General features: G+C 53.5%; 1 protein-coding gene, 1 long non-coding RNA gene and 4 other non-coding genes across 6 annotated transcripts in view; 4 read left to right on the top strand and 2 right to left on the bottom strand.

Annotated features, from left to right (window-relative positions):
* The window catches only part of LOC103345140 (uncharacterized), a 297,246-nt gene that overhangs the window by 138,062 nt on the left and 131,197 nt on the right, over positions 1-27,987 (bottom strand). The gene's annotated exons all lie outside the window — the stretch shown is intronic.
* Positions 175-5,705, top strand: PRSS16 (serine protease 16). Its single transcript, XM_002721637.6, has 12 exons — positions 175-310; positions 383-537; positions 1,145-1,244; positions 1,332-1,461; positions 2,116-2,239; positions 2,433-2,510; positions 2,599-2,646; positions 2,911-3,198; positions 3,758-3,899; positions 4,916-5,095; positions 5,172-5,317; positions 5,417-5,705. Exons 1-12 carry the CDS (start codon positions 241-243, stop codon positions 5,471-5,473), a joined length of 1,518 nt encoding a protein of 505 aa, XP_002721683.2. The 5' UTR covers positions 175-240; the 3' UTR covers positions 5,474-5,705.
* TRNAI-AAU (transfer RNA isoleucine (anticodon AAU)) lies at positions 17,225-17,298 on the bottom strand. Its single transcript has one exon. It is a non-coding gene; the product is annotated as a tRNA-Ile (tRNA).
* On the top strand, positions 22,066-22,139 carry TRNAI-AAU (transfer RNA isoleucine (anticodon AAU)). Its single transcript has one exon. It is a non-coding gene; the product is annotated as a tRNA-Ile (tRNA).
* On the top strand, positions 24,299-24,370 carry TRNAQ-CUG (transfer RNA glutamine (anticodon CUG)). Its single transcript has one exon. It is a non-coding gene; the product is annotated as a tRNA-Gln (tRNA).
* TRNAS-GCU (transfer RNA serine (anticodon GCU)) lies at positions 26,782-26,863 on the top strand. Its single transcript has one exon. It is a non-coding gene; the product is annotated as a tRNA-Ser (tRNA).

The raw sequence follows: 27,987 nt of genomic DNA, 5'->3' as shown, positions 1-27,987 counted from the left end.
GGAGGCTTCACTAAGGCTCACAGGGGAAACCGAGGGCAGAGGGGAAACCTGCCCTCACAGGCTCACACCTGCAGGTCTCCTCATCAGATGCTGGCGTCCCTGCTCCGCATCACTGGTTCCCTCCGACGCTTGAAAAGAGGCGCCGCACGGAAGGCTGAACCAGGATAAAGGCCCTCTGAACCAGGATAAAGGCCCTTGGTGGGTGGGACGTTGCCCAGAGCCTGCACCGAGCCCGACAGCATGGCTGCCGGGCGAGCCCTGGGGCTGGGTCCTGTGCTCCTGTTCTGTCTCTGGGGGCTCGCAGCTCCAGGTAGGAGGGGCAGAGGGCCAGGCGGGGTCCTCAGGGGGCCCGGCCTGACTCTCTGGCCTCCACATCCCACAGCCTCCCTTCTCCGGCGCCTGGGGCAGCATATTCAGCAGTATCAAGAGCGTGCTGGCCTGGGCCTGAGCCCAGGCGCTGCTGTCCTCCCCAAAGTGGGGTGGCTGGAGCAGCCCCTGGACCCCTTCAACACCTCCGACAGAAGGTCCTTCCTGCAGGTGAGGGAAGCCCCCAGCCTGTGCTCAACACCCCCCCCCCATACCCCTACCCTGGGCCCCCTGCTTCCTGCTGTCAGTTCCCTGTAGCCCCATAGGCAGCTTCTCAGATTCACCTTGGTCTCCATTCTCTTAGTGCTCTCAGGGCCTCCCCCTCCTAGTCCCCCGGTTTGGACAGGAAATGCACCCCAGGCCTCCCTGTGGAACCAGACCTGGCTCAGGATAGGCACCCAAAAAACCTCTCCCAAATGCATGAATAAATTCATCATTTCCCAGCGCCTCCTCGATACATCAGGTCTCCAGGGGTCAAGGCACTGGGGCCGATCCCTCAATCTGTGTGTATTAGTTATTCTATAATGACCACTGGGAGAAATAGCACATGCCACCACGGGCCAGCCCCTCCCTGCGGTCCCAGGGATCTGTAACTGGAAAAACAGACGAAGATACCTGCTTCTTAGATCTTCATTCCAGGTGACGAGACAAATAGGACAGACAGGACCATGCAAGTAAAGGCCAACTCAGATACTACTAAAGACAGAAGAGGCTGGAATAGGCAGGGAGCGGGTGCAGACTCCATAAAGTCCTTTCTTACCCCCCCCTCCCTGTTTAGCGGTACTGGGTGAATGACCAGCACTGGGCCGGCCAGGATGGACCCGTGTTCCTGCATCTGGGAGGCGAAGGCAGCCTCGGGCCTGGCTCGGTGATGACAGGTGAGAGGCAATGGTGGGGAAAGACATGTTGGGGAAGCTCGCTCATGGGGCCGAGGAAGGGGGACTGACAGCACCCGTGTTTCCCAGGGCACCCCGCAGCCTTGGCCCCGGCCTGGGGCGCCTTGGTGATAGGCCTGGAACACAGATTCTACGGCCTGAGTCTTCCTGCAGGGGGCCTGGACCTGGCCCAGCTCCGGTTCTTGTCCAGTCGCCATGCGTGAGTGGGCGGAGGGCAGCACTCGGGGTCAAAGGGCCAGGCTGTGTGCTTGGGCGCCTCTGCTCCACTGCCCGAAGCCAGCCGCAGCGTCTCTGGCTCCCCATTTTCTCTCTCACAGCGTCTTATTCCTCCTCCCCAGCTCTGGGCCTCTGCTCCCTTTGTGTCACCTGTTTCTCTCTCTGCGGTGGCCAAATGATCAACCTCCAGCAGTTCCGACCTGCTGACAGCCGCAGAAACCTCTCCCATCTGTGGGTTTCCATTTCTTCTCATGGCTTCCAGGTGGAAACCCGAGCGATCCCTCCAGGGCACAAATCAGACCAAGCCCTCACAAGCTTCCTGTGTCACTCATGGTCTCACACCCGCCCAGCTGTGACCTCCGTCTCCACCGAGTAGCCCTCCTTGATTGCCTCCTGTCTCTCCCCATATCTACCAAGTGTTCACCTAAGCTGCCTTGGAAATTTCTCCTCTCCTACCTGCGACAGGGCGGGAAGGAAGGGGTCTCCCCCGGCGCATGCGGAGGTGGAGCGCCCTCAGCAACACCCCAGGGACAAGAGTCCTCCGCGGGCGCCTCTGGGCTCCCGCTCCCCGGTCCGCGGAGTGAAGGGCTCCCCCGGGACCCCGGCGCCGAGGACCCAGCGGCCCCTCTGCCCCCAGGCTGACCGATGCGGCCTCCGCCCGCCTGGCGCTGTCCCGCCTCCTCAACGTCTCCTCCTCCAGTCCCTGGGTTTGCTTCGGAGGCTCCTATGCCGGCTCCTTGGCCGCCTGGGCCAGGCTCAAGGTCCCGGGCGCCCTCCGGGCGGGCTGCGGGCGGGAACCGGGGCACGGATTCCTCTCCCAGGTTGCAGAGATGCCCACCCGGCCCCTAGCCCCCAGCCCCAAAGCACCCCCGGAGCCGCTAGTTTCCCCAAGCGCCAAGATGCGCGACCCGGGGCAGGGGCTCCCGCGGCGGGCTTACGGCTCCTCCTCCTCAGTTCCCACACCTCTTCTTCGCCTCCGTCGCCTCCTCGGCCCCGGTGCGCGCCACGCTGGATTTCTCCGAATACAACGACGTAAGGACGGCGGGCAGGGGGCGCGCGGAGGGGACAGTCCCGGGGCGGCGCCCTGGACACCGTCGGTGCCTTTGCCGTCCGCCTCCAGGTGGTTTCCAGAAGCCTCACCAACGCGGCGGTCGGAGGGTCGCCGGAGGTAGGGGTCCCGGGGAAGGAGGCGGCAGAGCCCGAGTCGCAACCTACCGCACGCGCGACCCTTCCTCAGCGCGTTGCGGGAGGGGCGGGGCAGGTGTGGGCGGAGCTTACGGGCGGGCCTATCAGGAGGGCACCGCCCGGCGGGGGCGGGGCGTCAGGCCGGGGCGGGGCGTCAGGCCGGGGCCGCTCGACGGCCGATAGCTGGACTCGACGTCGATCCCGATCCAGATCCCAGTCCGGTCCCGGTCCCTTCCTGCTCTCGTAGTGCCGCGCGGCGGTGGCCGCGGCCTTCGCGGACGTGGAGCGGCGGCTGCGCGCGGGCGGGAGGGCGCGGATCGCGCTGCGGACGGAGCTGGGCGCGTGCGGACGCCTGGGCAGCGCCGCGGACCGCGCAGAACTGCTCGGGGCGCTGCAGGCCGTGGTGGGCGGCGCGGCGCAGTACGACGGACAGGCTGGGGCGCCTCTGGGCGTGCGGACGCTGTGCGGACTACTGCTGGCCCGGGACCGCCGCGGAGTGCCCGCGCCCTACAGCGGGCTGCGCCGCGCCGTGCAGGTGAGTTGCGCGCCCGCCGCCCGCGCCCCTCCGTGCGCCCCGGTTTCCCTGGCTGCAGAACGGAGCGAAGCGAGGGACAGGGGAAGCTTGTGCAATGACTGTTACCTGCTTAGCCCCTTTCGTGTGCCTCGACAGGGCCGGGCACACTTTAAATGCTGTATGTATGTATAGAATGAGCAAAAAAAAAAAAAAAAAAAGCAGCCTTGGGGGCAGAGTTCCCCTTGGGCCCCGGGCCCCAGCCCCGAAGTCCCCAGTTACAACCCAGTGCCGGATTTCCAACACTGTCCAAACCAGTGTCCGGAGCACTATTACGTAGTATGTATTACATCCCCGGTCACGGGGAGAGAACTGAGGCACAAAAGTTAATTTGCTCTCGGTGCCACAGATAGTGAGGTCCTGGCCATCCAGTACCGTGGCTGTAACAGGGAGCCAGGCCCTGCCCCCTCTGACCACCAAGTGCCTGGGGAAGTCGGGACGGCATCCATCCAGTTCCGGTTTGAGTTGTGGGAACGCAGGCCTCCTAGCCTGGGGCCCAGGAGGAATCTCTGTCTGTCCCTAGATTGTCAAGCACAGCCTGGGCCAGAGGTGTTTAAGCTTTTCCCGAGCAGCCACAGTAGCACAGCTGAGGGCCACAGAACCACAGGTGTCTGGCGTGGGAGACCGGCAGTGGTTGTACCAGACGTGTACCGAGTTCGGCTTCTGTGAGTGACTGGCCTGACCCTGGCTCCTAACAACACCTGTGCCCAGCACGCACTTCCTTTCCCCAGGATCGCTCACCTGGCCTGGGGAGGGGGCACCACAGCAGCACGTCTGTGTTTCTCGCTGCCTTCCTGCTCCAGCACAGCACACACTCCAACCTCAGACTTCTCCTCCTCCAAGGCTGGCCTCCCTCCGTCCAGTCACAGGCTGGACACCCAAGCCTGTTCCAGATGCCTCCTTCCAGCTACCCAGATGGTCTGTCAGCCAGGCCTGCCCGGTCTGGGCCCTTCCCCATGCCTGTCCCACCCAGCTTGGCCAAGTGACTTACCTCTGTATACCTGTTTCCGCACCTGGTAAATGGGAATAGCCACAGAACTCTCTTGCAGGGTTGTTTCAAGGGTTAAAGGAGGTAATGTGTGCAACAGGTAGATGGTGAGGATTCCATCAGTGCTTGGTGTTTCTGTTACTGTGACGCCCCGTATTTGGTCCTCGTGTTCCTCCAGTCTTCCTGACACCTTGAACCTTTGCATGTGCCATTGTCTTTTCTGTGATAGCAAGGCCTGGGGCTCTGCTGTCACCCAGCCAGGATCTGAGCAAGTGGTAGGGGCCCCACGAGTGGTCAGGAGAGGAGGGATTCCCTTGAGTTCTAGGAAGCGCCTTTCCCCTGCAAGTGCCGTGAGCCGGGGCTCTAAGCAGGGGGGACGTGGTCCGCTTTGTGCCGCGAGCACACGGTGTCCTCTGTTTATCGGGCGTTCTGCTCACTCTCTGTGAGGCTCACCCCTCCTGGCCCTGTACTGTCCTCTCCCTTGCAGGATGCTCTGCCTGAGCCCTTGGTGCTCCCTCGGGCTCCCTGCCTCCTGGCCTTCACCACGGCCCTGAGCACTGCCGGCTGTCGCTCTCTGGGAGCTCCTGGAAGGGAGGGCGGAGATGTCTTGTCGTCATGGGGAGAGCGGTGTGTGATCATAAAGGAGGAGGGGGCCTGGAAGCATTGCTGTACCCACAGGTGTCTCCTCCGCAGATGTCTCCTGTGAGGACTTGAGATGTCCCTTCTCCCTGCTCCCCGCGTTGCCTTCCCATCTGGATCTGTGCGAGCAGGTGTTTGGACTCACAGCCTCATCCGTAGCCCAGGCCGTGGCCCAGACCAACTCCTATTATGGTGGCCAGACCCCCAGGGCCACCCATGTGCTGTTTGTCAATGGTGAGTGTGTCGTCAGGCCTGACTCCCGCCCCCCAGCCAGCCCGGCCCCCCACACCGTCTTCTCCCTTCCTTTCAGGGGATATTGACCCCTGGCATGTGCTGAGCGTAACCCAGGCCTTGGGCCCCTCTGCGCCAGCCCTTCTCATCCCTGGTGCCTCCCACTGTTTGGACATGGCACCCGAGAGGCCCTCAGACTCTCCCAGTCTCTGCCAAGGGCGCCAGGTAGGGGAGCAGAGGTTGCAGGTGACTTGCATTCTCGTTGCCATGTTCCTTCCTTCTGGTGCTGGGGTCTGACTCCAAATTCTGCCCACCTCCCCACAGAACATCTCCCAGCAGCTGCAGGCCTGGCTCGGGCCAACTAAGGAGAACCAGGGGTAGAATCTGAGCCCCCTACTCTCTCCATTCCTGGCAAGGCCATCTCAACCCTGGACAGATTTGTTTGCTGGACAAAAGGGAACAGCTTGTTTTGAAGAGGGAAGTTCACAAGAATTGGGATCCGGCACGTGTTTGGCATGTACTTGGCTTGCCTCTGCAAACATCCTCACTCCCAGTGAGAAGTGCTTTGTGACCAAGAGTTATGCAAATATAAGAGGTGATTCTTTTCACTGTGGGTATTGGTGTGTTCCGTGTTCACTCTCAAAGAAATGTGGCTCCTTGTGCCGGGGCACCCACATTCAGATTCGGGCATGGATTCTGCCACGTAGCTCCAGGCCGGGCACCTTCTCTGTCTGGACCGCAGACCCTGACACTGCCTCTGCTCTCTCTCTCACTATACCCTGCCCCACAGTCCCCCGTCTCTGTTAGCCTTTTCATCCCTGTTGCTCTTCGTCTTCTCTTTCTCTGACCATCCCCATTGCCTTCTCTGCGTGCCTTGGGCTCCCCCGTGGTTGTCCTGCCTCTGGTCCTGCCCCTCCCTCTGCCCTGGCAGCCAGTACGCTGCTCTGCTTCTGACTCTCCTTCGTGCCTCCTCTTTCTTCTGCCCACTTTTTCTCTCCCGCGCTCCTCCCCTCTCTGCAGACTCTGCCTGGCTCTCCTTAGCCCTTCTCAGTCTCTCCATCTGTGTCTGGCTCTGGACCACTTGTGAGCCATAGAAGCTTAGTTTGCTCCTGGTTTGGGGGCTAGAAAGTCTGAGATCATGAACGGTGTCTGAGCAGGGCTTCTTGCTGTGTCGTAACAGAGACGAGAGAGATCGAGGGGGCAAACGCACCCTCTCATCAGGAGCCCACTCCCTCTGTGGTGCCCACTCCCTCCGTGATGCCTACTCCCTGTCATCAGGAGCCCACTCCCTCCGTGATGCCCACTCCCTGTCATCAGGAGCCCACTCCCTCCGTGATGCCCACTCCCTTAACGGTGGTGCTGATGCACTCAAGAGGGCAGAGCCCTAGAGACCTTTTGCTGCTTAAAGGCCCTGCTTCTCAGCACCATTGCGTGGGAAGTTGAGTCTCCATCCCAACTGCGGCTCTCCCTTGAGACTGTTACTTCCATGCCTCTTCGTGTCAATCTCTGCTTCTCTCTGTGTGTCTTCCATACAGACCTTTCTCTCACCATCTCTTCCCATAATTGACTGGCACTCCCTGGCACTTCTGGTTTCCAACCATAGGGGCTCAGGGTTCTACCCAAGCCTCCCTGTTGGGAACCCCCTCCTCCAGGGCCAGGAGGCTGGGGGTATTAATCCCAAAGGTGCTTACCTACCTCCCTGGCCTGTGTTAGCTGCTCCAGTGGGTGGCACAGTTGACCACTCTGGGCTTAGCCACATGGAGCAGAAGTAGCATGTGCTTGAGAATGACCACCTCTAGGGAGCTGGAACATGGGAGGGGGAGTAAAGGCAGGTCAGGGCAGGTAACTGGAGCAAGGTCAGGGCAGGTAACTGGAGTGAGGTCAGGGCAGGTAACTGGAGTGAGGTCAGGGCAGGTAACTGGAGCAAGGTCAGGACAGGTAACTGGAGCCCCTCTGTAAGGAAGTAGGGAAGTCCTTTGCCTTTGTTGACTGCAAACCCTGGGAACTAACTTTTTTTTTTTTTTTCATCTGAGAGCCAGCCTCAGTCATTTTCACCAGGGCCAACCCAGACCTCTCACTGTACTTCCACAGCCCTAATGCTGAGCTCTGACCCTAGGACCCCCCATTATACATGTACCGTTGCACCAGTGCCTGCACATCCTGGGTGCTCAGAATCTATGAAATGAAAGAATGGAGGCTGGCGCTGTGGCACCATGGGAAAAGGTGCTGTTTGTGATGCCGGCAAGCCCTCCCATATGGGCACTGTTTCAAGTCCCTGCTGCTCCACTTCTGATCCAGCTCCCTGCTTATGTGCCCAGGAAAACAGCAGAAGATGGCCCAAGTGCTTGGGCCCCTTCACCCACATGGGAGACCAGGAAGAAACTCCTGGCTCCTGGCTTCTGGTAGGCCCAACTCCAGCCATTGTGGCCATTTGGGGAGTGAAATTTTCCAATTTGGAAAATCTTTCTCTCTCTCTGTAGCTCTGCCTCCCAAATTGGAAAAGAAAAATAAAACCTTTTTTAAAAAGTGATTCAGTGTAACTCTCCCATATGAGAGTGCAGGTTCAAATCCCAGCTGCTCTACTTCAAACCTAGCTCACCTGGCCCAGTCCTGGCTGTTATGACCATTTGGGGGAGTGAACCAGTGAATGGAAGATCTCTTTCTGTCTCTGTTACTCTGCTTCCCAAATTGAATAAAAACAAAGCATTTTTTAAAAAGTGATCTGGTGAATGGAAGCTTTCTCCTCCCTCTCTTGCTCTTGCTCTCCCTTTCAAATAAATAAAACTTTTTTTTTTTTTAAGACAGAATGGAGAGCAGGCAGTTAGGAGCCCAGCAGTAGGATGCCGGTGTCCAATATCAGAGTGATTGGGTTAAATACCTGGCTGCAGCTCCTAATTCCAACTTCCTGCTACTCCAGACCCTGGGTGGTAGTGGTGGTGGCCCAAGGGGAGACCAGGATCAAATTTCTGGCTCCTGGCTTCAGTCCAACCAGTTCTGTCTTTTGCGAGCATTTGGGAATTGAACCAGTGAAGGGGAGCTCTCCATCGTTCTCTCATAAATACATAAATCCAAGAGTGATGTTTACCCTCAGTGCTTCATGCACTCTTGCTTCTCCGCCTCCCTGCTGAGGCTCCTTCTCTTGGTCTTTTGCAAACTTCTTCCCAGCTTGACGCCTGGATGGAGTTGGGATTGGTGCTAGCTGCCTTCTCCTCTGTCGCCTTCTCAGAGCCAGGCCTCACTTCCAGGCCAAGGAGGTGCCTCAGCGTTTGTGGTACCTGGGTCTGGGGTCATGAGCATCCAGCCTGGCTGCTTGTGGCTGAACAGTCTTAGTTTTTCACCCAGGCTTGCTCAACAAATAGAATTACTGTCTCTGCATCTATCAGGGAAAGAATGGAAGATTCCAAGATACACTCCCTTCCTGGTCTCCTGCCCCACTGTCGTCCCCTGCTGGCCACTCTTGCCCTGGCAGCCATATTGGTTCTTTCAAAAGGTGGATCCGATCATCATTAAAACCCCTAGAAAGCTTCCTCGCTGTGGCCACGTGGCCTGGCACACTCTGGCTGTCCAACTCTTCCCTGAACTCACCCCCTCCTGCTCTCCACCCTGTGTGCTATCAGCCACATGGCCTCCTTGGGTTACTGAAAATCTAAAAGCTGGGGCTGGCACTGTGGCACCCTGGCCCTGGCATCCCATGTGGGCACCGGTTCGAGACCTGGATGCTCCACTTCAGATCCAGCTCTCTGCTGTGGCCTGGGAGAGCAGTAGAAGATGGCCCAAGTCCTTGGGCCCTGCACCCGCCTGGGAGACCCGGAGGAAGCTTCTGGCTCCTGGCCCAATTGGGGAGTGAACCAGCGGATGGAAGACCTCTCTCTCTCGACCTCTCTCTCTCTCTCTGCCTCTCCTCTCTGTAACTCTGACTTTTGAATAAATAAATCTTTACAAAAAAAGAAAATCTAAAGCTGGTTCTTTCCTTAGCTGGTCCCTCTCCCTGGAAGGCTGTTCCCTTTGTAACATTCAGTCTGGACTCCAGGGCCACCTCCTCCAGGAGGTCTTCTCTGACTGCCTCCAGGCACCACTTTCTGTCACTACTACCTGTTTATGTGTTCCTTAGCTATAAACACTGAGATTACCTTATTTCTATTCAGTTTCTCTGTACTAGAATGGACCAGCATGAAAGAGGGAACTGTGTGATTTTAGTAAACTTTCACTTATGGGTTATGCAAACACCAGGGAAAAGATTTTAACTCAGATATCAGTATTGAGGAAGGTAGGAGCTTTGTGTGTTTTTTGATTGGCCTCTTTCACACAATTTCACCCTCAGACAGTGGGGCTTCTGTCCTGGACACTGCTGTCAAGGTTTCTCAGTGGCCTAAAAGTTCACATATACTCCTCAAATAAAATTTTACATGGCAATAAGGAATGAGCCACTGGTTAGCACAAGGTTTGATTAGCTTCTAAATCATGTTGAGCTGAAGAAACAAGGCACAATAGAGTGTATGGAATAAAGATCAAGAATAGGCAGCACCTGTGCAGGAGGCCAGCACAGGCTGGCTCAAGGAGCAAAGTCCTGCCAGAAAGCAGCGCTGAAACTAAACCCACCGTTGCGGCATGCGCAGTACACAGCACAGGGAAAAGTATTTGCATATGAACACCCTCGACTTTTAGGAATGGACAGTGCAAATCCGCGGCAGGCCCTAGGGGTGCTCCCATTCCGCATTCGTTCCAGCGGCACAGCCATTCAGCCTGGCTGCGAGAGACCACGAAGCCAACTTTGCTGCGGCTCCTGGCAGAGGCCCACTCACCTAGAACACTGGTAAAGTCACAGTCTCAAAGGACAGCACCTTTGTACTGATCAGGAGTGGCTCGGGAGGGAGTTAGGCAGCAATAATTGAAGCCGGAAACTGCTTTCGTAACTTCTGTGTGACACTGCTTTGTAGCTCCCCCCCTTAACCTGTCAATCTGGTAATCCACTTTCCCATGATGCACCTGTGTCTCACCTGGGACTCAGAAGGAAGAGACACCATGCTGGCCCTGTGGAAGTTAAGCTTCCCATGGAGGCAACTCCCAGAAAGCCTCATGCATACTGAACCCCACCCTGTCTGTGTGTTCAATTGTGGCACCACCCCTACTTCATAAAAGTGACGGATATGTGTGGGAACTCTGGGTTTTGCTTTTTGGCTTCTGGACTTTGTGTCTGGGTCCCTCTCTGGCCTTCTGCCCTCTTGTGATGGGTGTCTCCTTTGGGGTGGCCCACACGCTCACGTCAATGTATATTCACCCTCTCTCTTATATAAATCCTGCTCTCACCTGTGCACTGTATTTATGCCTCTGCTTTGAATTCTTATCTCTGTGGAGGCAAGAACTGGAAATAAAAATTGAGGTTCTTAGGCCCATAACAATACTGGTCTTGGATGCTCAGGCAGCAAAGCAAAAATAAACAAGGAGGGCTACATCAAACTGAAAAGTTACTTCCCATAAAAGAAACTGTGAAAAAAATAAAATGGCATCCAATGGCTTGAGAACAAGCTATTTGCAAACCATTTATCTGATAGTATCCAAAACATATACAGAACCCAAAACAACTCAGTTGCAAAAATAAACAAATAACTCAATTACAAATGGGTGAGGACCTGAACAGATGTTTTTCTAAAGGAGACATAAACAAGCCAACAGGCCTATGTAAAGGCGCTCACCCTCAGTAATCATCAGGGAACTGCAGATCAAAACAGTGAGCTGTGCTCTCACAGCTGACAACTGTTACCTAAAAGGCAAGAAATAACAAGCTCTGGGGAGGGCACCACTACACACAGTTGAGGGAAAGGTAAGTTGCTCTAACTGTTACAGAAAACAGTATGGTTGGCCCCTTAAATTTTTTTAAAAAGAAGATACCATTTGACCCAGCAATCCCTCTGTTGGATTTATCCCCAAAGAAAATGAAGCAACACCTTGTAGCGATGTCTCTGTTCTCATGGTATTCACAATAGCCAAAGTATAAAACTGAAGTGTCCTTTGATGGATGAATAAAGAAATTATGATTTTAGGCATTTTTTTCATCCTCTGTGACAACATAAATAAACCTGGGGGACAATATGCCGAGTGAAATAAGTTAGGCACAGAAAGAAAAACACTATATAGTCTCACTTATATTGGAATTTTTTTTTAAAGTCAAGTAGCTAGAAACAGTTCTATTAGCTTCCCATCACAAAAATGAAATGCCTACAATAAACTGCTTAGGAAGTGAAGAGGGGTTTATCTGGCTCCCAGCTTTGGAGGTTCAAAGTCCAAACTGCATGGTGCAGACTGGCTGTGCTGAGGGGGCTATGGTGGGTGGTGGATGCATGCAAAGGATCCTGTAGTAGCCAGGAAACAGAGAGACCGCGCCTGAACTCAGCCTGTAAAACAAGCCTCTCATGGTCACTCCCTTCCCAGGGTACTGCCCAATGACCTATGACCTCCCACTAGGCCCCCCTCCTAAAGGTCCCAGCACCTTCCCAGAGCCCCACGCTGGGAACCAAGCCTTGGACACACTCAATGGCAAACTCCCATCCATCCACAGCAGTAGCAGTAAGTGTAAGAAGGAAACTAAGGGTACAACTTTACAATGACGTAGGATGAAGGCTGAGAGCTCGTGCACGGCCTGAGGACTACAGTTGATAACACTGTGTTGCGCACTAGAAATGTGCTAGGAGGGTGGATCGTAAGTGTCCTTGACACACACACACACACACAATAACTATGGGAAGTGATAGCTACACTAATTTGCTTGCAGTAGTCACATAATTATATATATGTAGATCAAAGCATCTCGTTGCAGAGGCATTTGGCACAGTAGTTAAAAGGCCATGTGGGACGCCCACAACCCATGTCAGAGCACCTGGATTTTAGTCCTAGCTGTGTTCCCAATTTAGCTTCTTGCTAATGTACGCCCTGAGAGTCAGCAGGTAATGGCTCAGGTGGTTGGTCCCTGCACCCCTAGGGGAGACCTGGATTGAGTTCCTGGCTCCTGGCTTCAGCCTCCCCCAGCCCCAGCTGTTGCAGGCTTTGGGGGAGTGAGCCAGCTCATGGGAACATACTCTTCTCTCTCTGCCTTTCAAATAAATAAAATATTAAAAAAAAAAATAATGTTTGGGCCGGCACCGCGGCTTACTAGGCTAATCCTCCGCCTTGCGGCGCCGGCACACCAGGTTCTAGTCCCGCTCGGGGCGCCGGATTCTGTCCCGGTTGCCCCTCTTCCAGGCCAGCTCTCTGCTGTGGCCAGGGAGTGCAGTGGAGGATGGCCCAAGTGCTTGGGCCCTGCACCCCATGGGAGACCAGGAGAAGCACCTGGCTCCTGCCTTCGGATCAGCGCGGTGCGCCGGCCGCAGCACGCCTGCCGTGGCGGCCATTGGAGGGTGAACCAACGGCAAAGGAAGACCTTTCTCTCTGTCTCTCTCTCTCACTGTCCACTCTGCCTGTCAAAAATAATAATAATAATAATGTTTGTACACCATAAATTTGTATAATAAAAAGTTAATTTGGGATGGGCGTTTGGTGCAACAGTTAAGACGCCACATGGGATGACTTCATCACATATGGGGTGCCTGGTGCACGTCCTGGCTCTCCACTAAGGCACACCTTAGGAGACAGCAAGTGATGGCTGAAGTGCTTGGGTCATTATGGAGCTAATTGCACAAAGACTGTATAAATGCATTTTGTCTCATTTCCTCTCTTGACTAATTTAAGAATTGATCGCCAAAACCAATAATTTGAAAGTTGTGTTCAGCTTACAGTATTAATGGGCACAATTTTTCTCAAACTGTTCCGTGTTTCTCATTTTAATAGGCCAATGATTGATTGCTATCTTTTGGACAATTTTAAAGAACTTCTTTGTCAGAGGACAGATTTAAAAAGGCCATTGAATTTATACTGTCACTGTTGAAAACTAAGATGATGTGTGGTTATATTTATTGCTTTGGGGTAGATGACTGTATATCTACACAAGGCCTGGATATACTGAAATCTCTCCCTCTCCCTCTCCCTCTCCCTCTCCCTCCCTGTCTCTCTCTCTCTCTCTCCCTCTCCGTCCCCCCCCCCCCCCCCCGTCTCTCTACCTCTCTTTCTCTCTCTCCCTGAAATACATTTTCTCATCACAGAACTTTTTTGGACTAGTTTCTTAGCTCTCAGGATGCCATCACCTCACATTTTTGTCTGTGATCTGGCACCTTGCAATGACTGCTATTTGTGTGTGTGTTTCCATACGCTTAACCTACTCTTTTATTTTTATTTTTTTTAAATATTTATGTATTTATTTTGAAAGAGTTACAGAGGGGGAGACACAGAAATCTTCCATCTGCTGGTTCACTCCCCAGATGGCTACAATGGCCAGTACTGGGCCAGGAGCTGCACCCGGATCTCCCATGTGGGTGGCAGGGGCGTAAACACTTGGGCCGTCCTCTGCTGCTTTTCCCAGGCCATCAGCAGGGAGCTGGATTGGAACTGGAGCAGCCAAGTCACGAACCAGGTGCCCGATGGAAAGCCGGTGCTTCAGGTGGCAGCTTAACCCACTGTGCCACAATGCCGGCCTCCCCTTATACTTATTTTAAAAATCAGCTTTACTGAGGTGTAATTTATATGTGTTAAAATTCATCCACTTCTAAGTGTAAAATGCAATGCTTTGGGGGAAAATAAAGATTTATACAACTATCATCACAGAGCTATTGTGGAATCACTCCCGGAAGATTCTTGTGCCTATTTGCTGTACATCCAATCCCCACCTCAGCCCCAGGAACCGCTCCTCTTTATGGTGGAACAAAAGGCAAGCCTTCCATTGTGCTCTGAGTGGATGGGCCTGCGGAGGCTGTAGACCCTCACGAGAAGAGGGGCGTCCTATCCGGTGATTGGGGGAGTACATCTGGCTTTCTCTGGCAGGTCCTCAATTGGAAGCAAGCCAAAATGAAAGTGTGGGTTAATAAGCAAGTCCTGGCCGTTTGGAGCCAATTGGTACAAGGAGTATTTTTGGCTTCCTGGTCTTATGCTTGCTTCTGAGCTGATTACTGCTGGCTGTGGCTCCAAGTTCTCTTTCTACATATAGTTTGACCATTCAGACATTCAATCTCTCAGCCTTCTCTTGGATCTCATGAGGCTTGGGGACTGCTCACAAGGTTCAGGGAGTTTACAAGATTGCTCTACACTTCCGCCAGGGACAAAGTACTTTCTGTCTCCCATGAACAGGCATAGCCTTGTGAACATGCCTGGTCGTGCAGAGCAGCAGAGAAGAGTGGGACCTTCATGAGGCCTCAGGGCTGCCCATTTCCCTTGGATTTCCCTATTAAAGTCCTGGTAGATTTCTAAATTAAATATTAATTTGTATTCCCCATTAATAGCCTTGAAATGTCAGCCTCCCAATTTCTCTTCACTGTGATCTCTTTTCTTTTCTTTTCTTTTTTCAAAAAGATTTATTTATTTACTTGAAAGGCAGAGAGAGAGAGAGAGAGAGAGAAATCTTCCATCTGCTGTTTCACTCCCCAAATGGCCACAATGGCACAATGGCCAAGACTGGAACAGGCCAAAGCCAGGAGCCTGGAACTCCATCTGGGTCTCCCATGTCGGTGCAGGGATCCAAGGACTTTGGTCATCTTCAGCTGCCTTCCCAGGTACATTAGCAGGGAGCTGTTTTGGAAGTGGGTTACTGATGCTGCAGGTGGTGGCTTAACCCCCTGTGCCACATCACCAGTCCCTCTATCAAATTGAATAATCCTTTGGGTGTGGATTTTTTCCCTTCTCTACTCCAAATAAACCTAGACCCTTTGGGCGGGCCCCAGAGCACACGGTCCCCAGAGTTTCCAGGTGCATGTGGGCAGACCCTCTTCAGCACAGAGTTGCACCCTAGGGGAAGAGGGGATGGCAGGGAGGCAGGAAAGAGCTAGGATCTGGAGAAAGCAGCAAGCAAGAGGAACCTTCAGAAAAATCTGAGAGCTAAAACCCAAATTTCACTTGCTTGAACTAAAATGGCTTGTTTTGCTGGCTTAAAAATGCCAGCTTTGGAAGCGGACTGCTCAGACAGCCTGCTTGCTTGTGTGAGATAGCGACCAGCCCAGGCCAGAAAGCCCAACCCCAGATGGGCAAACCCAAGGACGATGCATCTGGAGTCCATCTTGTAAAACACACATCGGCAGGGCCATTGCCGAGGGGTCTCATGGTGCGTGACCAACAGCCAAACAGGGGACCCTGACAGGAGTCTCCCAGGCAAATCCTGGGAACAGCGTTCAGCACCCCTCCACTCAGAACCCCTGGAAATGGCTCCCACTCCCCTCACTCAAAATGCTCCATGAATTCCAGCCTGAGACACCAGAAGGCCGGGAGGGGAGACTTGGGCTCTTTCCAGAGGTCGCTGCTGCTCGCCCTGTGTCGTGTGCTTTCTTGTTATGAGAAACCTTTGTGGCTCTCCTTCTGTGTGAACCTTCTTCCACTCCACAAGCCTGCCTGCCACACCCGCGGCAGTAGCCACAGTCTTCTCCGTCCTCGTGGCCCACGGCTCCCTATGTATTTTGTTTTTCTTTTTTAGCTTGCAAGAATCAATATGAGAAAGAGAAGACTGCGGGGTGTCTTCATGGCTGAGGACAAGTTACCCAAGCAGCCTTCCAGTCTGAAACGCTTGGTGGGTATTGGCTGGCCTGCCTGGAGAAGGCTCGCTCTGGTCTGCATTTGTTTGTGTCGTCTTTGTTTTTAACTCACATCGATTGAGTGACATCATTCTCTCCTTGGACTGGGATGTAGGACTCTGTGCGCAAGGAAAAACCACTGCCTGCTTGCGGGTGCAGTGCGGTTTCTAGCCTGTCCGGAGGGCGCGCAGCGCGTGCGTTACGGAAACCATCGCCCAATATAGTGGCAGTTCTCATCACTGCTTAGGTCCTAGGCTGGGGACCCGGCACCTGCAGATGTCAACTACCAAATCAAAACACACTCAGGCCACCGTCGAGCCCTGCGTTGCTACTTCTTAGTGCGGGAAAAGTCACAGAGCAGCTCACCCCTCCCTGCCCCAAACAGGCACCTCTTCTCTGAATTTTAGGCTTGCCATCCCTCCCCGCCTGACCCGCAACTGCACAGCAGAGGCCGTGTCTCCTTTATCGCGCGTTTTTTCCGAGTGAGCGGGTCCCGGGGAGGCAGGTGCCCGCCGCGCGGAGGTCCAGGAGGAAGTCGTCGGCCCCGGGTTTTCTCCGAGCGGCCGGAGGCGCCGGGGCCAGCTGTCCCGGTGGCCTTTCCCGCGGAGTCTCGGGCGGCTCGCAGACTGAGCAGTTCCCTAGGTGCTGGGAACGCGGGGAGGGAGCCTGTAGGTGGGGCAGGGGGCGAGAGCGGCCCCGGAGGGGCGCATTCAGCTTCCACAGGCATCAGGTGTCTGCAAGGGGGTTTCAGAGACTCGGGTGCCGCGGGGAATCCGGGGCTGGGCCCGGCGCGCAGTCCGCTCTGTTCAGTCGGGAGCCTGAGAGGAGACCCAACCGCACTCGTGGCCGGGTTGGTGATGACCTTTAAGTCACGCATGTGGTCCAAGTCTGCTCCATCCGTGGTGTTAGAAGTCTCTAAAACGTTGTCTGGTTTGGAAAGTGTCAGAAAAATAAGAGCATCCTCGTTGGCTGTTTTGGCACGTTTAGTCACATCCAATTGACGATTTATGTTACTTATTTTAAAAGCCCATAGTCTATGTTGCCCTAAAATTGGAGCCCCGACCCCACTCCTGTCCAGGTCAGCCCCTCCTGACGACAGTCTGTGTTCCCGCGTTAAGGCGACAGCTCCAACCACGTGCAGTCTCCGCAGTGGCTGCGAAGCTCTTCGGAGACCTGCAAACCTCTAAGAATTCCTTGCTTTGTCTTGTATGTCTTGGTGACAAGGCCATTTTTTCAAGGCAAGGCAATTTTTCAAATTGCCAGTTATCTAGTTAGGTTTTCCGTTCCTTTTTTAGTTCAATTTTGTTTTCATTGGGCTAGGATCCAGTCCCAGGTCCTTAGATTGGAAAACAGGGTGGTGTTCAAAGAGTTTTAAGAGAAAGTCAGGGGCATCCTACTTTTACAGCTCAGAGCACACTGTTCATTGTTTCTCTGCCCTTCCTTCCGCTGCAGAGTTAAAGCCTCGGAGGTGAAAAACAAAATTACCACTTTCTGGCCCGTACGGGGATCGAACCCGCGACCTTGGCGTTATTAGCACCACGCTCTAACCAACTGAGCTAACCGGCCACAGCTGTACAACCAGCTATCTCTTCTTCATTTTTCAGTTCTAGGCGTTATAAATTCAAAAAAAATTTTCTTCGTGTATTTTACAAAAAGGAATAATTTCTTCTACTTCCGTTCTTGACAAACAAAGATAAAATAGTCACATAAAAAAACTTTCTCTAAATACAGACCCGGACGAGGCTGTTGACCTTTAGGCGGTATTCGTGGACTTGAGAGAGGACAGAGAAACTTTTCCAAGCGTGACAAAGGCGCAGGAGTCGCGGGAACGCGGCCCTCGGAGCGCCCGGTGGTCGGCAGGTGCCCACGAGGCCTCACGCGCCCCCCGCCAGCCGCTCGCGGACGGAGCACGTTTATGTCATAAACAGTTGTATAAATGTGTGTTCTTCACACAACGGCATTGTATTGTAGGAGCTTTAACCCCTAAGCACAGGATCCTTCCGAAAGCTGGGATTCCGGGGCGCAGGCTTCCTCCAGAGCTAGCATGTGACCTTGGAAAACAAGGCTTTAAGGGCATAACTCCAAAACTTCTAATTGGAGTCCATATCACCACAGGAGAGAGGTACTGGCTGTGGCCTCTCAGGAGTGTGAGGAATTCTTAATTTCCCAGACGATGGAGACATGCAGGCAATTTATTACAAAACACTTCCACACCTACTTCATTCACAGAAGGGATAGTCCATAGATATTTCCCACAGATCACAAAGTGTGTTTTGCTGCAGGATTATAAATGTGTGAGACCCTCAAAAATTCTTAATCTTCAGCCAAACCTGGTCCACATTCACAAATATGCTGCACCGTGCAAAGATGTGTTATCCAAAATCTTTCTGGCCTTCCAGAGCATGGTTCTGGAACAATCAGTCCATGAAAACAGGTCCCTCATTGTGAGTGTGTGCGTGATCTCAGAGACAAGCGTGCAGATCTTGATCCACTCTGGGAGTCCCTGTGTTACACTGAATTTGACAGAACTATGGGATAAAGAAAGGACAGATAGTTCATTTTTCTCTCTTGTGACAATGGAGAAGAATCTTGTGTATGAAGTAAAATGTATCCATTTGGAAAATTACTTTAGAGATCCTTACATGTCTATACTCATGAAAGAGGACGAGATTGGAAAAAGCCTTCTCTTCTCTCTCTGCTGACTAGGGATGCAGGAGGAGCCCCCACCCCCTTCTCCTACTGGCCCACTCCCTACCTACGCACAGGTGTGTTTGCTTTCTCACCTTTTAAATAAACTCAATCACTTTGTGCACCGTATCTGTGGCTGTACTTAGAATACTTCTCTAGATAGAAGGCAAGGACCTGAAAAAAACCAGACCCTACTTCCCCAGCTGAAAACCACCCTCTAAACAGATGAGGCAATACTGAGGAGGCTTCAGGTGGGTCAGGACACTGGCTCTGGGTGTAACCATCGGTAAGTTATCTTCCTTCCTTTCTTTTCACATTTTGCCTTAACAAAGGCATCCCTCCCTCCCTTCTTTTCATGTTTTATCTAACAAAAACCAACTATTGATACTGTGGATTGCTTGTGACTGGTCTAGTGAATAGTGAATTTCAGGAGCTCCTCAAAGGAGAGGACTTGGAGTGGCAGACTTCAGCCCCAGCTAGCAAAGTCCCACCCAAATGTCGCTCCACTATCAAGAAGCCTCCCCCTGGCTGACACCCTGGATTTCCTGGATCCTCAGAACAAAACGTGAAATTCTGTCTCATTATCAATGATTTTTTCCTAACCTCTCCTGCAGCTACCCCCTTTCCTTTAAAAACCGTTCCTGCTGGCTGGTTTGGCAGAAAGAGCACATTTTGGATAGAGAAGTCTCTTTTCCCCCCAAGACTGCTGGTTTCTTGAAATAAACGCTTTCCTCTCCTCTTCTCAAATCGCCTCTCTGGTGAATTGGCTGTCCAGTGGAGTGAGACTGGAGGTGGCAGAATCAGAAAGGCAGGAGTTCTGGGTGCGACAGGATGGAGAGGCTTGGGAGGCAGACAGTGCAGGAAAGAACTGAGGTGTGGGGAGAAGCAGGACAAAGGGAAACCCGCAAGTCTGAAGATCCCGGACTCTTCCCTGTAGATCCCTCTCTCCCAACACGTTAAAGAGATGGTACTTTCCCAGAGTGACAGTAGAGGTCACCCTTGAGCTGGGAATCTTGACTACCACCCCAGCTCTCCACAAAATGAGCATTGGAATAGTCTTTCTCTACACAGCTTCTATAAGGAAACCGAATAGGACAGTTGGCGAAATTGCCTCCACAAAGGAAAAATGTATGAGAACTCTCGAGGTCGAGTGAAATATCCTCAAACATGCATTTGTAGATATAAGAAACAAAAGTGGCAACACATTAAATCATAAATTCAAAAACTAAAATCAGAAATGGACAAAACGGGAGGAAATGAAATAAAAGTTGGCTGAGCTCAGGGAAAAAATACAAAAAAAGGCCGGCGCCACGGCTCACTAGGCTAATCCTCCGCCTAGCGGCGCCGGCACACCGGGTTCTAGTCTCGATCAGGGCGCCGGATTCTGTCCCGGTTGCCCCTCTTCCAGGCCAGCTCTCTGCTGTGGCCAGGGAGTGCAGTGGAGGATGGCCCAGGTGCTTGGGCCCTGCACCCCATGGGAGACCAGGAAAAGCACCTGGCTCCTGGCTCCTGCCATCGGATCAGCGCGGTGCGCCGGCTGCAGCGCGCCAGCCGCGGCGGCCATTGGAGGGTGAACCAACGGCAAAAGGAAGACCTTTCTCTCTGTCTCTCTCTCTCACTGTCCACTCTGCCTGTCAAAAAAAAAAAAAAAAAAAAAAAAAAAAAAAAAAAAAAAAAATGAAATGAAGACTACAAGACACTCAAGGAAGCATAGATTAAAACAAATGTTTGATAATGAGAATTTTAAAAGGCAGAGAAACCGCAAAAAGAAAGTAGTAAAATGCATTAGAGATAATGGGAGAAATGAAATGCAGTGATGAAAATCTAATATTGATTATGATTAACTGGATTTCCTGGAACAATCAGTAACTCCCCCTTCCCCCAGCTTTGACATTCAAATAAATAACGAAATCTTTTTTAAAAAGTCGGTGAAGTGATCATTAAAATCAACCAAGAAAAATTCTTGTAAATAGAAGGCTAATACCAGTTTTCTGAAGAGCAATGTAAAAATTTGAGCATTTAAAAAATAGAAATAAAACTTTAACAGGGCACCGGTCCTCCTGCGAATAAATAAACGACAACCAAACCTTATCGTTAATCCAATTTCATTGGGAAAAGGCAGCAGAAACCGGAAATAATACAAGACAAGTTATTAAATCGCCACATTCTTCCTACTTCACTCTCCCCGTCGCGGGCCCGCGCGACCCTCGTCCCCCAGAGGCCGGTCCCACACCCATGAGCGCACAGGGACCTGGGTGCCGCGGGGCGGCCGCGCTCCTCCCCCGCGAAGACTCGGGGCGCTCGCGGAGCGGCCCCCACCCAGCCCACGGCGTTCTTCCCCCATCGCCTCTGCTAACACACACACTTCCTCAAACCGGGAGTGAAGTAGAAGCTTTGCACATGGAATGTCTACCAACAGCTCCTATTGCTCCTGTTCCTGTGACACAGTCCACAGCTTCTCTCGGTCTGGCAAACTGGCACCTCAGAAAGGTGAAGCATAATTTTCCAAACTACGGAATTTTGCCCGAAAGCTTGAATTTTGACAATCATTACCGTCAGTTCGACTCGTCGTGTCTGGTACATATTTAGGTGTGAAGGTAGCTTTCTGTTGGGCATTCTTTGTAGAAGCCACAGTTCTGCCTGGCCTTCAACAATAGCCCCAGGCTGCCAGCGCTGTCCACAGGGCTTCTCACAAGGCACACAGCTAAAAGACAAAAAGGAACCGAAGTCAGCCCTCTGCAGTGTGGTCGGACAGGGCTTTCAAAGTTGCCATGCGCTGTTCTTTGAGGCAGCTCCTCACACGTGTGCAAGGTGTCCTGGCACACCTGAGCTGCGGCGTCTGTTGATCCAGACAAACTGTGCAGGCTGGGGACGACACACCCTACAGCCGGGTTTTAGGCATGTTCAAGACAGAATCAAAAATGCTTTTCTGTTCTGATACCAAATGATTGCAAACATACTTTCCAAGCTTAAGAAATTAAAAAACAAGGGTAGAAAACACATGGATAAATGCCACTATGTGAAGAAGAAAATTTGGTACAACTTTGTTTACAATGTAAAATTTCTGAATGGCAAAAATAGCAAACCCATGGTAACCTTTTTTGGGACAAAGACCGGCAGGAAACTTGAGTTTAACGGTTACTGAAATAGTGACCAGATCCACCTTCCCAGGGGTCTTCCAGGACCTCGGAGTTGCGGTCGCTCCGGACTCCCGAGGCCTCAGTGGACGGGAGGTTTCGGGGACCTCGTTCGGCCCCAGCGGACCCGGGCCAACCGCTCGGACCTGTCGGGAATGTCCCTCCGACACCAAGGAGCGTGCTCCGTCCGCGAGCGGCTGGCGGGGGGCGCGTGAGGCCTCGTGGGCACCTGCCGACCACCGGGCACTCCGAGGGCCGCGTTCCCGCGACTCCTGCGCTTTTGTCACGCTTGGAAAAGTTTCTCTGTCCTCTCTCAAGTCCACGAATACCGCCCAAAGGTCAACAGCCTCGTCTGGGTCTGTTTTTATAGAAAGATGTTTTTGTTGTGCTGTGTTTATTAAGGATGGGAAGCAGGAAAAGTCTTCCTCTTTCTAAGGTACAAACACAAGGGAAACGAGCTAAACGCTTTGGAGGGACGGAAGGAAAATTGAGGTCAGCTGTTCGCCGTGGCCGGTTAGCTCAGTTGGTTAGAGCGTGGTGCTAATAACGCCAAGGTCGCGGGTTCGATCCCCGTACGGGCCAGTACATGTTTTGATCTTGGGAGAAAACAAGGTTTTTATTATAGGAACTCTTGAATAGCCCTCGCATCCCTCTGCACCTGATATTCATCGCCTGGAAAACGGTTTTCCTCTCCTGTACCACTGTGGTTCTTTCAGGTGGGAGGGTGAATCCCCCCCGCGATTGCAGCGCGCGGGAACCTTTCAGCGCTTCCCTTGGGGAGCCCTGTGCGCAGGTTAACAGGGGTCGCGTGCGGCGGAGGAGCTCCTGGTGGAGGGGCCTGGAGCAGCCGAGGCAGCTCCCACGGGCATCGGGTCTCTGCTGGGCGTGGACGCTTGTGGGGGGCGTTTCTGGAGGGGGTCTCAGACACTTGGGTTCAGAGTTTCTGTTCGCTGCCCCGCGGCCGCAGTGGGTACCCTGCTCCGGCTCCATCCCGGCCTCCTGAAGCCAATCTAGGCAGTCCTTCAGTGTGTGCACCTGCAGGCTCTCTGGGTTGCACCTGGTTGTATCCTGGGATAACAAGCAGAGAGTATCCTGGGTGACTCTAAATTGGCAGAAACATGTAGCCTCTACTTCAATAAGGCTTTGCGTTGTTTATCACATGCACACACACACACAAATACACAATCTCTGTTGCCCTACAAGTGTTTCCAGAGAAAAATCTTTTTGTTCCTCATTTCAAATAGCTAATTTTCTAATAAGTTAAAAAATGAGTCTTTGGGGGAGAGTTGAACTTCTCATGTTTAGTCTATGCTCTAAGCACTTGGTTGTTTTCGTTGAGAATCATGTAGATAGCTTTTTTTCAAAATTGACTTTTTAGCTGCTTTCTGTGTAACTACAAAAGTATATTTCATTTAGTGGAAGAAACGCAATGATTCTGCTAAAAAGTACATCTGCGACAGAAACATGTGAGTGGACTTGGAAAAAGTCATACTCAGTAAAGCAGACAATGGTAGATTCTCACCATCCTCCCCCGGGGGATTCCGGGCCTTTGGGCCCCATGGGCACTTGGGGGGGGGCTGGAGTGTGGAGTGGGATCCCCACAACCTGTTCCCCGAAATGACGCCCCTGGGTGTGGCTCAGGCGATCTCTCTCACTCTCGCACCTCAACTCGTACCTTCTTCCCAGGGATCCCCACCCGCTTGTCCTGTGCCAAAGTCTGACCCTTCTCTGATCTCTGGACCAACTATTTAGGCTGAAAATCCTTCTGACGCCCCAAGAAAGGACCTCATAGGATGGGATGCGTTCTCACAACGCTCAGGACTCAGCACAGGCCGCACCAACACCAGGCTGGAACTTGGCAGTGGACATGCAAGGAAAGCAGGGACCAGAAGCATCGAAGTTCAAATCTATAGAGATTCGCTCCTTGCACCTCTCATTGCGGTTATATTGTGGGCTGGATGAGGAGGCAGGAGGGGTCCCACCGTGCAGAGACTGAGCTCCACCTACAGGGCGTGAAGGAGGAGGGGACTCCTGGGGACCAGAGGAATCTTTGCGCTCCCCAGTTGAAGCACGCGGCCTGACGCGACCTCCCACGGCTCGCAGGCGTAAGATGCCAACCCGAGGCTCCCCAGGCTCGGAGCACAAGGCAACTCCCACCGGAGGGCAGCGGTGAAGGTGGGAGCACGCAGCCTAGTTGGGGAGCAGAGCTAGCCCGAGTCCAGTCCAGTATCCCAGGAGCGCCGGGGGCCGCGCTAGGGAGAGGGTTCCAGGGAGGGCAGCGCGGTCTGATCGCGAGGGAGCTCAGGCGTGACCCGCGTTCCCGGCCTGCGGAGCCGCTCACCGGCCCGTCTCACCGGTGAGCACGAGTCTCCGGGGGCGCCAGCGCAGAAAACGTGGGTGCGACGCCTGGGGCACCGCGAGGGCACGGTCTTGTTCGACGCCCCCCTTGCTTTCCGGTGGAGAAACAGAGGCTGGGACGCGCCAAGTACCTGCCCCCTGGGAGGACGGAGGAGGCGTGGGGCGAGGGGTCTGCCGTTAGGAAGACCGCGTTCTCCCGGGTGAAGGCGCTGGCGTAACGGAAGTTGGGTGCACGCATTCCGGGTAAGCGTCCAGAACTTTTTTCTGGAGAGGAAGAGAATGCGCGCTCACCTCTCAGATATCCCAGAAGCACGGCAAGGGGCGTCGGTACTGGATCATCCAAGACCTTAGCATGTGTACCCAGCACAAGGGCTCCTCGGAGTGGCCCCATGGTGTAATGGTCAGCACTCTGGACTCTGAATCCAGCGATCCGAGTTCAAGTCTCGGTGGGACCTTCCCTTTTCGTCCCCCTACGCCATTGCGTCCTCAGCCTGGCAATTTTGTTCCCTCTTCCCGCGCCGCATGCCTGGACAAGTGCTCCGAACTACGAACCCAGGCGCGGCTTCGCTTTGGCTGTGAAGTTTATTGAAGCAGCAAAGCAAAGAAAGAGAAGAAACCTCCTAAAGAAACGTAGGGGAAACCGCCGAGTCCGCCAGGGGCTGGAGGCCACCGCGAACCGCGGGAACAGGAAACGGTGATGGCCTTGGACAGACAGGATCGCAACCAGACAGAAAAATTGGCTCGGGTAGTGGGTCTGGGAGGGCCGGGGGTCCCGAAGTCGAGAGAGGGAGTGACGTCTGGCACCACTGAGCCGAAGCCGGGAGAAAACTGCCCTCCGAGAGCACGGCCGCGGGGTCAAAGCCGCACCTCCACTCACGGCCGGGGAAGGGCGAGGGTCCACGGAGACCGAGGCAGCCTTAATCTGCCCCGGCAGCTCCTCCGGAGCGGGCAGATCCGAGGGGAGGCGGAGCGCGAAGGGAGGGAACGCCGGCAGGAGAAGCTCCGGGCCGGCGCGGGCTCCCGGCGCGGTCCCCCGAGGGCGTCCGCGAGCGAGGCCGGGTGGGAGAGCTGCGTTCCCGCCTCCCCGCAGAGCGCGCGTCTGCGAGCACGGCGGCGGGAAGAACCGCCCGCGTCTCCGAGTCTCCCGTGCCCCCGACCTCTGCGTGTCAGCGGCGCACTTTAACGTGATTTCACCGGGAGCTGCTCAATTCCTTTTGACTTCCGACCAGTAACTCCTGAATATTTCCAAATTCGGTGAAAGCTATAAATCCATAGCTCGTAGGGAGCTCAATGAGCACCAACCAGCCTTCCAGCAAAAGGGGACGGACGGATACTGAGGTACCGGGGTAGACACGACCACGTAAGAGTGGTTGAAGAAAACAGAAACTTTTTAAGAAGGGCAAGTTTTGTGCGATGGAACGGGGAAACCAGCCCACGAAGAGGACCAGCGATTACAACCAAAGTAATCTCTCGCGTTCGTTGACTCTGTTGGATGGGTGCTGGTCCTATCCCTGGGGACAGCTTGGGGACATCTCCCCTGCCCTGCCCCACATCGAGGGGACTTTTGGGTCGGGTAACAGGGGGCTGATAAGGTCCTGGGTTGACTTTCCGGACCTCCAAGTCCAAAACACCTTTACAGCCAGCAATATTCCAGAGAGGGAGCGGGGACGTATCCTGAATACAGACTTTTCCTGCGCTGCGCCCTGGCGCCTGGCGGGTCAGGTGTAGCTTCTCCGTTAAGCTGGGCTGGTGGCTGACTGCTCCTCTCTGGCTCACCTCTGACTTGTTTCTTGATTGCAGGAAGACAAGAACCTCCCAGCAGTGGTCTCGGGCAACACACGGATCGCCTAGTGTTCTGGTTCCTGCACCTATTCAAATCCAGAAGAAAATTCTTTGATCTTTGTTAAAGAATACAGACATCTGGGTTTTTGCAAAAGTAATTGTTAAGCGGTGGCAAATTTCCTCACCATCGCTGTTATCACTATCGGTTATCAGAATCAGTTAAATAATGGCGATATGTTGGAGATTCTACTTCCATAATGCACCTTAAACGATTGTACAGACAGCCTTTGTAAGCGCCAGCCTCACTCAGCACAGCTGGTCGTTTTGCTGCTATTTCTCCCCAAACCCTTGTTACTGCAGAGGTAAGAAGCTTTCTTCCACGCACACACTCGTTGACGGGTATCACCGGCACTTTCATTAGCAGATTCATTTACAAATGCTTTGTATTTTTCATATAGAGCAGGCTGCTTATGAAGCTTGTCTTTTTATGTCTTTTGGTGCCTGCTGTCATTAAAGGTAAAGGCCACTGAAGCCAGCCGTGAGAGCCTGCAACCCTCCTCTACGGTCGGTGGAGCTACGAGCCGGATTTCCGTGTGCGGCCTTTTCTGTTGCACAAGTGGCATGGTGCATTCCCTGAGCACGAAAACACGCATCGCTGGCCTCCGATTCTGTGGCACAGCACGAGCGGAAACGTTTGCGGGAGACGGCGATCTCAGGCGTTTTCGCAGGGAAGCCTCGGGGAGACAGGTTGCAAGGCCTGGGCGAGGCGGAGGAAGCGGGCGGCGACGCGGGGCCCGAGGGAAGGGAGCCCGCGGGCGGGAAACCGGGGGGCAAGGGAGCCGCGGGCGGGAGCCGGGGGGCAAGGAAGGCGTTTTTCAGCGCGGCTCTTCCGGAAAGCAAGTGCAGGTGGCGAGGAACTCCGACGGCTGAGGCCGGAGACCAGGAGAGCAGCAAAGCGTCGCTACCCCGGCAGGGGCTGTGCGGGGACAGGGGTCCGGCGGGGCGGAGGCGCGCGCGTCGTTACGGTCCCCCAGCGAGGCTTCACGAAGTGAGGCTGTGGGGAGGCGGAGGACAGTCGTTATGTGACGAGGTGGCCGAGTGGTTAAGGCGATGGACTGCTAATCCATTGTGCTCTGCACGCGTGGGTTCGAATCCCACCCTCGTCGGTCCTCCTTTTCTTCCTGAGCAGTGATCCGAGGACGAGCAGCATTCCTCTGTGTGTGCTTCTTCCCTTCTCAGCTTCCCGTTAAGAGGTTGTTCAGCTTTTTATTCGGGAGTCATTTCAATCTTACAGAAAATTTGTAAGTGTTCACTCAAAATAGTGTTGGGTTTGTTTCTAACACGTGCTTTCAGACTTTTTAACGCCTTCTCGTGCCAACGAAGCACATGGAGAAGTGTGACTCCTTCTCATGTCCCTTCCTTTCTGTTCTCCCCTCTTCCCACCACCCTGTAGAGAACTTTCTTGCTTTTTGATTTATCCTCCTATGCATGTCTTCTTATCGTGCCTTGCTTGTGTTCCTTGCTTTCCCTGTGGTGGGTAACTTCTTGCATGCCATTGTCCCCAAATCAGCCTGAGTCACCACTCCCTGTCCAGGGACCTCTTCCTGGTGGACTCAGTCTCTGCTGGACAGGACAGGACCTATCTGCCCACTTGGGACGAGTAGGAAAGGAAGCCACACAAAGGATGCTGGGAGGGGATGTGGTCTTCCCAGAGCAGGAGAGCCTTGTCCCTTGGGTCTCCCATTGCCTGTGATCCAGAAGCAAGGTCCAGACAGATGTGTTTCCCTGAACAGCAAATGGATTAGCACCTCCGTTCAGCAAGAAGCTCCTGACACTTGGAATCACTGGTTTGGTTATCTCCACTGCATTTGAGCCTCAAGAACCAGAGTTCTCCTTAACCTCTGAATGTGTCACCAAATCACAGCTGGGGCCCACAACCATGCCTGGATGCTTCAAAGATGGTGGGCAGTGCCTGATGCTGTCCCTGCAGGCCCTGTAGGATGATACTCTCAGGCGAAGGGACAGCTTTAAAAGTGCCAACTAGCATGGGTGCTTACACTCAGACATACCAGGTTGGAATCCTACATTGGGGATCTGCTATAGGGAGAGACAAGTCAGCACAGACACCAGGGCCATTAGGGTTTAAATCCCAAATCTAGCCATTCCAAACTGCGTAGCGCTGGACAAGTTTCTTCTCTTTCTGCCTCTGTATTGATTTGTTTGACAGTCATCACAGACTTATTTCGACATTTTTATTTTATCACCCAATTTAAGATTGCTTTTCCAATTA

The sequence above is a fragment of the Oryctolagus cuniculus genome, chromosome 5 (assembly GCF_051225735.1).
Source record: "Oryctolagus cuniculus isolate XC-2025 breed Fujian yellow rabbit chromosome 5, ASM5122573v1, whole genome shotgun sequence".
In the NCBI taxonomy this organism is placed as follows: domain Eukaryota; kingdom Metazoa; phylum Chordata; class Mammalia; order Lagomorpha; family Leporidae; genus Oryctolagus; species Oryctolagus cuniculus.
The sequence above is the reverse complement of the archived record's forward strand: the minus strand, read 5'-3'. Positions and strand labels throughout refer to the sequence as shown.